Below are 11,352 nucleotides of genomic sequence, written 5' to 3'. Positions count from 1 at the left end.
ATTTAATTTAGCCTATTTACATGTATAGGCATATAGCCTACATTCATCGGAAGAATACTAAACCTAGGTATGGGAATCTGAAGAATAAGGACGAAGCTAGCATAAGGACAGTCCCCATAGGCCTACATTACAGACAGACAGACAGATGGAAGGAAGGACAACACAATGCATGACTGAATCCATCAGCCCACATGTATAGGGAAATGAACCATGGGTTTGCTTTTATACGTTTCATACGTTTATTTATATTCCATCACATGTTTTCAACGAATTTCTCACACAGGCTATACATTTTGGAAGACGATTCTGCACCCATGGGTGCTGTTCTCAAGAACGCTGTGATCAGCGCTGGCATTTCATTCGGACAGAACTTGCACCCCTTTACAAATGAGCTAAACTCTTCCAATAGATTTTTCGGCAACCACTCTGTGGTCATGCCTATTACACAGTTTTCTATGATACCATTCTTTATGTCCAGATTTAACATGACATTGGCTCTCGATGACTCACTTTGGATATCGAAACTAGTGCAAACACTAAACTTAGGGGTTTTCCCGTAAACCCACTCCCAAGTCTGAAGTTCTTGGGCCATGTTCTGAATACCTGGCCAACACTCCTCGTCACCTGGATGAACAGCGTAAACAACACTATCGTATCCAAATTCATCGTTGTATTGACACGCCAGAGCTGTCATAATGGTGTCAGAGTCCAAAGTAGAGTCTTCGTCAAAAAGGTTTTTCACAGGAGATGGAACACTTGGAGTTGCATTGCTTTTGATTCCCTGAGAAGAACTTTTAAGTACTGATGACAGCACAGATCGATCTGCAGAACACAGCAACGTACAGTGATGATAGGCAGAATTGCGACCCAGTTTGGCAGCAGTTCCGGAGATTTTGTACTGTCCATTGAGTAAAATGTCAAATCTCTCAGTTGACTGCACATCTAGCTCTGGTCGCAGCTTTTTTAAGGCGTTGGTCACTACAGAGAGATTTCTGTGTCTGTCGTATTTTTTCTTAGACGTAAAGAACGTCATGTTAATGTTGCCCAAATCGTGGAAAACCGTGCCACCCCCACTGCGTCTCCTTGCAAGTGGTATCCCAATATTTCTCATCATTTTGAGATTGCATTCCTGCCATGGGTTTTGGTGTCTGCCGATAACAACGGTCGGTGTGTTCCTCCAGATATAGAGTATGCTTCGCTTTTGAAGATCTATGTTATCGTGAATCCAATCCTCCAAAGCCAAATTTTCAAAAATATTTGTTGACACTGATTTGATGATGAAGCCTGCTTTACTGCCATCTTCAAAAACAGCTGGCACTGTGCTGTGAAATCGTAACGTGAACCAAGGCTGGCCTCCAGTCTTCAAGCACATGTGCCATAAAGTCCGCGTAATCATGATTTCCACAAATCCAAATCCCAAATTACTTAACTGTCCTAGAATAATTCATGTAGACAATACAGAAAATATTGCATTCAACTAATTGTTAGGCCAGCAAAAGAGTAACTATTAGAAGTCAAAGTCATTTTTTTAAATCAGGCTGTTCCTGTAACAGCCCTAGCACTTCCGGGTAGCGCATATAGCTATTTTACACTAAAATAAAAGTTCAAAGCCCAACTGGTCTAACCACAGAATTGTCATTATGTCACAGTTCATCATGTCAGTTTCCAACATGTAGTAATGTGGCCAGAGTAAAGGACAAAGAATGATGAATGTCTAAACACCAAGGATTTTGTGCCCCACAATTGTAGGTTTAAAAAAAAAAAAAAAAAACGTATTTTAGATTACCTTTGCCCTTTTCTTATCCTGTCGCTATAGCCTACATCCCAAACAATAGTTCTTGAATGAAGTGAAACTCCTAGCATAAATCATTTTGCTGTTTATATTACTATATTGTTTATGGTTCTAGGAGACCGCATCGTGACTTTTACTTTAACAATGCCATGTTTGACCCGGTAAGAAACGCCGATTGTTGGGTTTACATTTACCCACAATCCCTTTCTACTTCCTTTCTGCTATTCCCCGTTCGAGGTATGTTGTCAGAATCAACTTCATATGTTAAAATCCAGCTTCATCGTTAGTGAAATAATTTATTTTGAATGAATTAAAGTCACAAAATACAAAGGTTAATGTATAATCTCTCACAAGGTCTGATTATTGTGGTGTTGGAGTCCCTAATTCGTTTAGACAAGTTAAACTTTTGGCCAGGTCTGGTTCGTTTGTCCAACTCTCGCAAGATGGCTAGTTTGATTTATGGAAGCGTATTTGCAGATTTGTTTTTAGTATTCATTCAATATAAAGCATATTGTGGGTCGACTCGTATGTAGCTGGGGAAGTTTTTAAATGTATTATTCGGGCAATTACCTATTTGTGAACAATCTGGCCTATCTGGCAGCATTGGCCGTGATACATTTAGCTAACAGAAGCCTTGTTATGCTAGCCGCTCTAGCATGTTATGAAGAAAACGCACAATTCTGGTCAAGTATTAACTATGTAACTTAATGTCTCAATGAGAGTTTCTGCAGGGTGTTGGTGGAGTCAATACAGGCTTTTGCACTCCGAGGTAGTTAGCGAATATTCTTAACCCCGCTGTAAGAGACATCCGTGTCTTGAGTTGCACGTTACCCCTTGAGGATGTAATGTTGGGTAAATTCCGAAGGACTGTAACGAGCTGATATTGACTGCTAGTCTTTTAATGTTATTAGATGGCTCCTACCAAGAAGGGTGAGAAGAAGAAGGGACGTTCAGCCATCAATGAGGTGGTGACCCGGGAATACACCATCAACGTCCACAAGCGCATCCATGGAATGTAAGTATAAGCATCGTTGAACAGTCTGACGGTGATGTTGTGAGTATTAACATGCTGGGTAATGCAGATTTTGCACCAGACTTACAACACATTCTATTTAATGAATTCAACACACCTAGTTGTGTGTGCTTGCTTGACTACCAGATCTATGTAGCCTTGCCCCTCTTTCCTGGTCATATGTCTAAATTCAACTTTGTTTCTGTAGCTCATTCAAGAGGAGGGCTCCTCGTGCCATCAAAGAGATCCGCAAGTTTGCTATGAAGGAGATGGGAACGCCTGACGTCCGCATTGACACCCGTCTCAACAAGGCTGTCTGGGCCAAAGGTGTGAGGTAAGGAACAAGTTGTCCGAGATGGTTGTGGGCAGATGTTGGATCAACCCTGCAGTGGTCTCCTTTTCCGTCACTAATATATATATATATCACATCTCATACATCATACTCAGTAATTCTGTATCTGTAATCTTCATGTGTAATGTGTAGCTCTGGCACTCTTCCACAGATGTGGTGTTTTGAAGTGTGTATGTGTGATCAGTGTCTCGAGATGATGGGTTTTTTGTCTTCGCTGCTTCTGCACTCCTCTAGGAACGTCCCCTACCGCATGCGCGTTCGCCTGTCTAGGAAGCGCAATGAGGACGAAGACTCTCCCAACAAACTGTACACATTGGTTACGTACGTTCCTGTTACCACGTACAAAGGTGAGTGTCTCCAGACCTTGATTATTGACACTGCTGTGCCGTCATTTGGAGATAAATGTAAGCAAAGCCAGTATCATGGATTTGACAGCAAGACTATATTGGTCTCTATGTGAAATGCATGCTGTCCAAAAGAATGAAGTGACATTCGTAGTGCCCTCTCTCTCTGGTTGTGACCTACATAGTGACCCCTCTCTGGTTGTGACATCCATAGTGCCCCTTCTGGGGTTGTGACCTACGTAGTGCCCCTTCTGGCTGTGTTCAAAAGCACCTTAAAGCACACCTATACACTGAGGCCTATGGCCTCTAGCTCCCCTCGCCCAACCCCTCCGTTTTTGTTAAGCGACCTTAGGTATCTTGAAAGGCGCTATAGAAAATTAAGTTATTCTTATTTGATTTTTACATGGTCACTGAAAATGAAGAGGACAATAGTGGGATTTCATCTTGCCCTCAGATGCTAGTGAGGTGTATGTGTTTTTTTAAGGGTTTTTTTTTTCCAGTGTGCAAACAGACGTGAGCTTCCTCCCCATATATGGAGGTCAATTAGTCCATGACCTCCCCGGCAATATTGATGTACTTGCTCAGTATTAGGGAAACAATTGGGATGGTGGTTTGATTATTGTTTTGTCCCGCTGATGCTTATGTTCTTGGTCTTCTCTTCACAGGTCTGCAGACAGTCAATGTCGACGAGAACTAAATGTTGTCGTTAAATAAATTTATAAAAATTACCTTACTTGTGGTGTGCTTTTTCTGTCCTAATGCCCAATTCAACATATGGGCATTTGTGGACATTTTGTGCGGTAACCAGGTATGCCATGCTGTTGGAGGTGCAAACAAACACTGCATCGCCATTTAGATAACATAGTAAGGAGTTGGCTCAAGGGTTATAAAAGTATTTTGTTGTTTTTAGTTGTATGATGATGGCACAGTTTTTATAGCTATCTGTGAGTGTTCGCTTCTGGTTCCTTATCTATCATTTTAGTAACTATAACAAGTAGAGATGCACCTATTGCAATTTTGGGCCGATTGCGATTTTTCATAGAGTTTGACCTGCCGTTACCTCTTAGCTGATTCTAATTTTCATTTCTTTTAACCACTTTACAGCACACACTACTGTAATGTATACAGTATTGAATTGTCTACTGTATTTTTAATCACAATACTTATGGGTCATACTGTAATTAAGTACAGTAGTAATACCAGTGCTGTAATGGTCATTTTGGGAAATTCATATTCTGCTTTTATCTACAGCCAGGATAAATTTGGCTAGGCCTAGGTATGGTTTAAGCTACATAAACTTATGACTTGTTATCAGTTTGAAAAACAAGTGCATTTATTCACTCCATTTAGAAATTCACGTGTGCTGCATCCATAGACCACCTGGTTGCAGTCAGCCTGATCCTCCACCAGTAGCAGAGTGAAGCAGCACCTAACAGAAAAAAATATAGTGTTAGATAACAATGTTCAACTAAAACTGAAGTCTACTTACAAGTGAAACTTTATAATAATCATAGAATATGCATGTATGTTTTCTGAGTTTACTGTTAAAATGACAGGCTGAAGATGGTGTTCGCATAACTCAGTTTTGCAAGGTAACTTCTTTAACGTTAGCTGGGTGAGCTCATTGATGCCGTGTTTGCTTGCAGCAACAGCCATTTGCGCTGTTCGTCTGAACAACGGTTAATGATAGTCAGATGTGACAAAGTTAACTTTTATCAATATTGCCAAAGTTAACCTTTTAAACTCAAAAAACCATACATGATTACGAGGAGTTACATAAATGTTAGCTGGACTGGTAAACCTCCATGTTAATGTTAACTTTGTAGGGCCTACATTAACCAGCAGCACATCTTCAGCCTAACATTGTGACGGTAATGATACTAGGCCTACTAGCAAATATTTTGTAAATCATGAATATAATAAACTGTAACTTGGGGACTGTTCGTAATTTATTTAAGGGGCCACCTGAGGAGTTTTGGGAGCGTTCGTCAAAAAAATACGTGACCCTCCCTCGCCAGCAAGAAATTTTTCTATGACCCAAAGTGATTGAGAAAAAAACGCATGACCCTCCCCAACAATTTATTGATGCCTTCTGTACTCGGTCAATGTGGGTGCATGCTACCACTCCTTCCTTGAAATGACTTGAAAAGGCTGTCGTTTGCCCAATTTCACAAATAATCACCGTCGCAAGGGGGTGCGAGGACCTTTTCACTTAGGCTACGTGCTTGAAATCATACAACCTGTCGGTGCATTTTAATAGTAGGCTATCGACAATACTACGGCAAATGTAAAAATACATTAAGCTAATCCTAATAATTATTTTAGCCACAAGCACTTCGCGATGGAGCATACAGTGTGTAAAAAATGTATTTGGGGCTTTCTGCTATATGAGAGCTATCACTGTACTATTATTCCAAGTCATTATCATGGGAAATATAATGTTCAGATATGCCTCACATTATTATAATGCCATTGTATAACAATCCTTATAGTAATAGGTATAGGCCTATTTTAACAGGGCCGTAGACACCATAGACATTGACACCCAATATTCGGACATAGAAAAAGAAAGAAAGAATAAAGCGCTATACTAGGCCTACAGGAAACCAACACGTATCTGAAATGTAATCAAACGTAAATAACGCACAAATTAGTGACCTATGGTTCCAGAGTAGCCTACACCCCTGAGTGGTTTGTCCTGGTGATTTTCCGTTTTTCGTTAGTGGCTTGCACTATCAAAAGCTTCCATTTACTGCACCCTACTGCGGTGAGGTAGGGCTGACAACAATATCGCAAAAGCTACCGGTACAATTTTCACAAAACTTCTTGGAAAGGTGTAGCACAGACTAAGGAAATCCCATTCATGTTTGGAGCCGTTCAGACTGAAAGGGAACATTTTCCATATTGTAGCCTATTCTCGCAATGATAACGAAAGTGAAACCTTTTATTTTAAATTATGAATTTGTGCAAGCCTGTGTCATTTCTTTCACGTCTTTCAACATAAATAATGCATTCATATGCTAGTAGTAATGCCAGAAATGACCGTAGGCCTCTTAGAAATGATTGTTGCATCTTGCATATTATTTAGATGCGCACTCAATCGCGCATCCATGCAGGCAAAACGTGATCAAATGTGGCGATGTTTAAAATACGTGTTAATGTGAATCGCGGACAATAACCAAAGAAAGGAATTTGCACCTCCATTCACCAATTAAAGGCTGTAGTAGGCCTAGTGTTTCTACATGTTGGCACAAAACGTCATTTCTGTCAGATGCCAGTCTATAATGCATACAGGGGTAACATGAGGTGAGTCAGACAGAAGAAGGGCCTAGTAGCCTATTCATGAATCCTGTCCTTCATTAGCCGCCAGCATAATAAAATCTAAATTAAAAGACAAAATCTTATTAGGCTCCAAACCTATGAATCTGAGCCTTAGTTTAAAAAAATCTTCAGGTGTAAGTAATAAGTCAAAGAACCACATTCTGTGTAATATAGAGGTTATCATAAGATACTCTAGTTTGTAATTTCTTTTAAAGTATACATTTTGAACACAAATGGAGTCACGGGTCCAGGGATGGACCAGTGAAGTTGCTTCTTCTCCACCCTTCTCTTTTCACAAAACTCACCAGAGGGGGGGGGGGTGCGCATCTGTGCCCAGGGGTTCATAATCCATCCATGCCATGGCATGCCTATGTCTGTCAAAAGTTTGGAATAACCTAACGACTTGTTTGTGATTTATAATAATATTTTTGCATGGTAGGAAATGTATTGATATTCTGTTTGGGGGTCCCTCAGACCCCACCACAGATTTGGTCCCCCCCAATGTTGACATCATGACTACGGCCTTGTATTTTAAACTTTTCAAATGTATTTATTTGTTGCTTTTATTTTTCCTTCCAACTTGCTGAGCCCCCCCTGGCACCCCCTCGCGGCCCCCCAGGGGGCCCTGGTCCCCACTTTGAAAACCACTGTCATAGGCTACATCACGAAACCAAACTAGTCTAACAAAGCACTTTAACGGGGAATTTATTGGGCATGAATAATTATGCTGAACGCTTTTTGTCAATGAGCAGAAACACAATCGATAGATAGATAGATAGATACTTTATTGATCCCCAGGGGAAATTCAAGGTCTCAGTAGCATACAGACAACACACACACATTCACTAACAGCAGAAAAAGTAATTAAAAGTATATAATATAAAAACACAACTAAGCAATAAGGACAGTAGAAGATAAAGAATAGTGTAGCGCCGAGGCTATTTACTCCCGTGTTGGACTTTCCCCTGTGTTCCCGTCTCTGTTTTCCCGGCGTGTGCGCGCGAGAGTGTCTTGTGTCTCTCCCTTCTGTGTCATAGAACGTGTCAATAAGTTCTGATGTGTCCATAGCAACAAGTTCATGTGTTGAATTTGTTATTACCCAGTGTGCTTTGTTGAATGGTCTCAATGTTTTATTGTTTTATTTCATGTGAATACTTACTAGAGGAGTAACTTTTCAAGTAGGCTAATGCAGTTGCAGGAAGTGTGCATTTAGTTTCTATGCTTATTGTAGTCTAGGCAAAGTAAGGTCTGACCCAAAACTAATTGCAACAGAATTTATTTTTCCATTTTTATATTTCAATTGGTGATCTAAACACCATAGTAAAAGTCCATGAAAATACTGTGTGACTGTCCAGGTTTACATGATGACACAGCAAAGCCAGCAAGTCTGTGTCTTCTCCGACAACGACAGTTTTTTTCAGTTATAGCCTCCTGTACTGTTGTCTGCACAATCAGCAGGTCAGCGTCTCCATCACTATGGAAGACTCTGAAACTCTCGTCTTGAAACTTTCTTACCATGACATTTAACATCCGTTGTTTATTTGCCTTGTTTGACAGGAAATTCTCTTTTTGGGAGTTACAGACCATATCTTCTGTGAAGGTAATTGTTGGCTCCATATATCCTTTTCTGCGACGCTGATGTGTGCTGTCCTTGGTAGATGGTCCACTGTCATATCCATCAAATACAATCACAATTGATTGGCCGTATTTCTTCCTTACGTGGTTGATGTATAAATCTGCAATGGCACCATAGGTAAGCCCACGCGGCCAAGGTAACTTTTGCAAGAGAGAGCCTCCATCAAGTACAAAATGGACATTACATGAGGGGTCATGTTCATCAGGCGTATGTAGAGCTAATACAGCATCTGTGAGTGCTGGTTTGTTAGCCTTCCTCATCATCCCCATGTTATCAAACAACGCAGCAGGATGTCCACATAATTCATACCGGAAGATTTCATTAGGATTCTCCATGTGTTCTGATGCAGCAATGTAGCGCTGGAACAAAAGCTCAGGAGCAACCTGCACAAATTCACCATCAGCTTTGATGGCATGTTAGGCTGCTAGTGTCACTGCTCTATCATTTTTCCTAAAAGTATACTCTGCAACATTCTTTCCCTCCATTTTATGTAAGATATGCAGACCAACATCTTTGGCCTTATCTACATTAGCAGAGCTGTCAGCTGTGACTCCACTAGTGATGTTGTGGAGGGAAGGGTCTGATGATAATTGTAGAATTCTGGGGTATTCTTACTGTATTCTGATGTGTTCATATGTTACATCTGTGTGTAGTATACAACAGGGAGAAGTCCATATTATTGTACATAACTATGCCTTAGGCCTGTGTACCAGCAGGAAGGTCATACAGGCCGATGTTTAGGAACATCCGAGGAACATCGGTGATAACATGGACCAAGGGAGACAGCATGTCTGCCTATTCGGGCTAGTATCTCCATCTGGCCAGGGCCAGGTTTTGTACACTGGTTGGCACGATTGACGTTTCTGTGTTTTAGTATAACAGGCTTTGTCTTAGGTTTTGACTGGGAGACGGATCGAGGAAGCAACCCAAGGAGCATCTTCTGTCGGAAGGCTCAGCAGCCGCTTCTAATAACAACCACAACTGTTAGACTCTGCACAGTTTTACTGTTTGAGACTTAGCCTGTGTTCTGTTATTCATTGTTGTACCATCTACAATAAATCATCATCTAATCGCCGATCCTGATCCCGCCGTCAAGCTTTATTGACCATCTTCAATACAGACATTAGAACTAAAACACAACGCAACAACCAGAGAATCCAACATTTGGTGCCGTGACCCTTCTCGCAAAAGGAGAAGAAAGACGACAACATTTGGTTATCGTGACCCGACCGCAACAGGAGAGGCAAGACGAGAACATCCAACGGGTTCAAAGAGACTTCGGGGGCAGATTTTGGATTTTGAACATCTGTAAGAAGAGTCCATCTTGGCACCCTGATTGACGTGACTGAATCCCAGCTGGAAGCCTGCCAAGAGGGGAAACACTGCTGCACTGCGCACCCTGCATGCAGTGAAGACATTCTGACCAGGTGAAAGCAAAAAATCTTTACTCCTTTATGCGGGAAAAAGAACCAAAGTAAAGCTAATTTATTAGATAAATTAGAAATTAAAAGCTGCACATTAATGAGAGTATTGAAGTTTGTGTCATTAAGTGTTTTGACAAGTAACGTACCTATATCAATGATTGATGAGCTCTAGATGTCATTTGATATAAGAAGTTTTCTGTGAAAAAGTAAAAGGTCAAAGTGTACACATATTTTGGGTAATTGGATAGATTCGTGAACGAATTAAAAGAAGTAATCGATTAACTACGGACAAGCTTGGGGGATTAAATCTTTTCTTTTTCTGTACTGCCATTACATGTTAAGCTGTGTGAGTTTTATGAGATAAATGCTGTGCATGTGCCAATGAGAAAACAGGAGTCATTATTTTGCTGAGTGAACTGTGTGGTTGTTTCTCAACGGTCTTTGTTTAGTTTAATGGCCTAGGACTAAACTTAGTGCTACAGTGATACGGAAAGGAGACGAAATCACCAGAGTGGGGTGTTTTGGTTGTGCAGTATTTGAAAAGTGGGATAGGGTTTCCACCTATGTTTTTTTGTTGACTTGGTCAACTGGGAATTTAACGAAAGATCGTTAAAAGTGTGAGTGAGACATTAATTTGTATCATTGTCCAGCCGTTTTGGGAGAAAAGAAACAGTCTGAGTTAAGTGGAACTGACACTGGTGAAATTTATTGTTGTGGCATCATGCTGTGAGTAAAATAACTTACCATGTGTCAGGTTATGGAGCGAGAGAGATAGAGAGAGAGTGTTTCCTTTTCCCTGGCGTGAGCGTGTGTGTGTGGGTGTGAGTGGAAAAAAAAAAAATAAGAGATAGACAACTTGTGAACAATTGAGAGGCGAACAAATTACTAACCAAATTTTCAAAGTGCAAAGTTGTCACTATATCACTACCACATCACGGGAAAATATAAAAAATATATTTAAAAGGATCACGTCACTGCACGAAACACATAGTACAATTTAATATTTGATATTAGCACAATCCAGATATGGTTCTTGGTAGGAAAACTAAGTTACAGGCCTTAGCTGAGATACAAGACTATGTGTCAGATTGGATGGCAGTGAAATTACAATTGGGCAAATTTGAGAAAAAATTACAAAGAAAAATAGAGAAGTTGGAATTAGAGATCCGAGACAGGATTTGCAGACATGAGACTGAGAGACGTGATTTGGAGGAACAACTCATGGAAGCGGATGTGTTGCCAGAACAGAGTGGAATGAGGCGAAGAGGAGTAGTCTCAGAGGCCCACTCAACGGGGAGGAGCCAACTCCTCCCATACACACCAGCACCTAGTGGGGGCGGGGGTCGCAACAGGCAACCAAGCACCTGCCTCAATCCGACTCTGCCTGACTTGGACTCAACAGCGCCATATGCCATGGTGGAGACATCTAGAAGTGCAGTGGACATTGATAAAGACAGCTTCATTGGACAGA

General features: G+C 40.9%; 2 protein-coding genes across 2 annotated transcripts; one reads left to right on the top strand and one right to left on the bottom strand.

Moving 5' to 3' along the window:
• Window positions 1-215: 215 nt before the first annotated feature.
• On the bottom strand, window positions 216-1,588 carry lipt1 (lipoyltransferase 1). The gene has a single exon (XM_042080524.1). The coding sequence runs from the start codon at window positions 1,394-1,396 to the stop codon at window positions 254-256; it is 1,143 nt and encodes a 380-aa protein (XP_041936458.1). The 5' UTR covers window positions 1,397-1,588; the 3' UTR covers window positions 216-253.
• Window positions 1,589-2,006: 418 nt separating this feature from the next.
• On the top strand, window positions 2,007-4,228 carry rpl31 (ribosomal protein L31). The gene is made up of 5 exons (XM_042080525.1): window positions 2,007-2,029; window positions 2,704-2,807; window positions 3,013-3,138; window positions 3,391-3,503; window positions 4,166-4,228. The coding sequence occupies exons 2-5, from the start codon at window positions 2,704-2,706 to the stop codon at window positions 4,195-4,197; spliced, it is 375 nt and encodes a 124-aa protein (XP_041936459.1). The 5' UTR covers window positions 2,007-2,029; the 3' UTR covers window positions 4,198-4,228.
• Window positions 4,229-11,352: the final 7,124 nt, after the last annotated feature.

Source organism: Alosa sapidissima, chromosome 23, assembly GCF_018492685.1.
Source record: "Alosa sapidissima isolate fAloSap1 chromosome 23, fAloSap1.pri, whole genome shotgun sequence".
Classification (NCBI taxonomy): domain Eukaryota; kingdom Metazoa; phylum Chordata; class Actinopteri; order Clupeiformes; family Clupeidae; genus Alosa; species Alosa sapidissima.
This window is presented reverse-complemented; position numbering and strand designations above follow the sequence as displayed.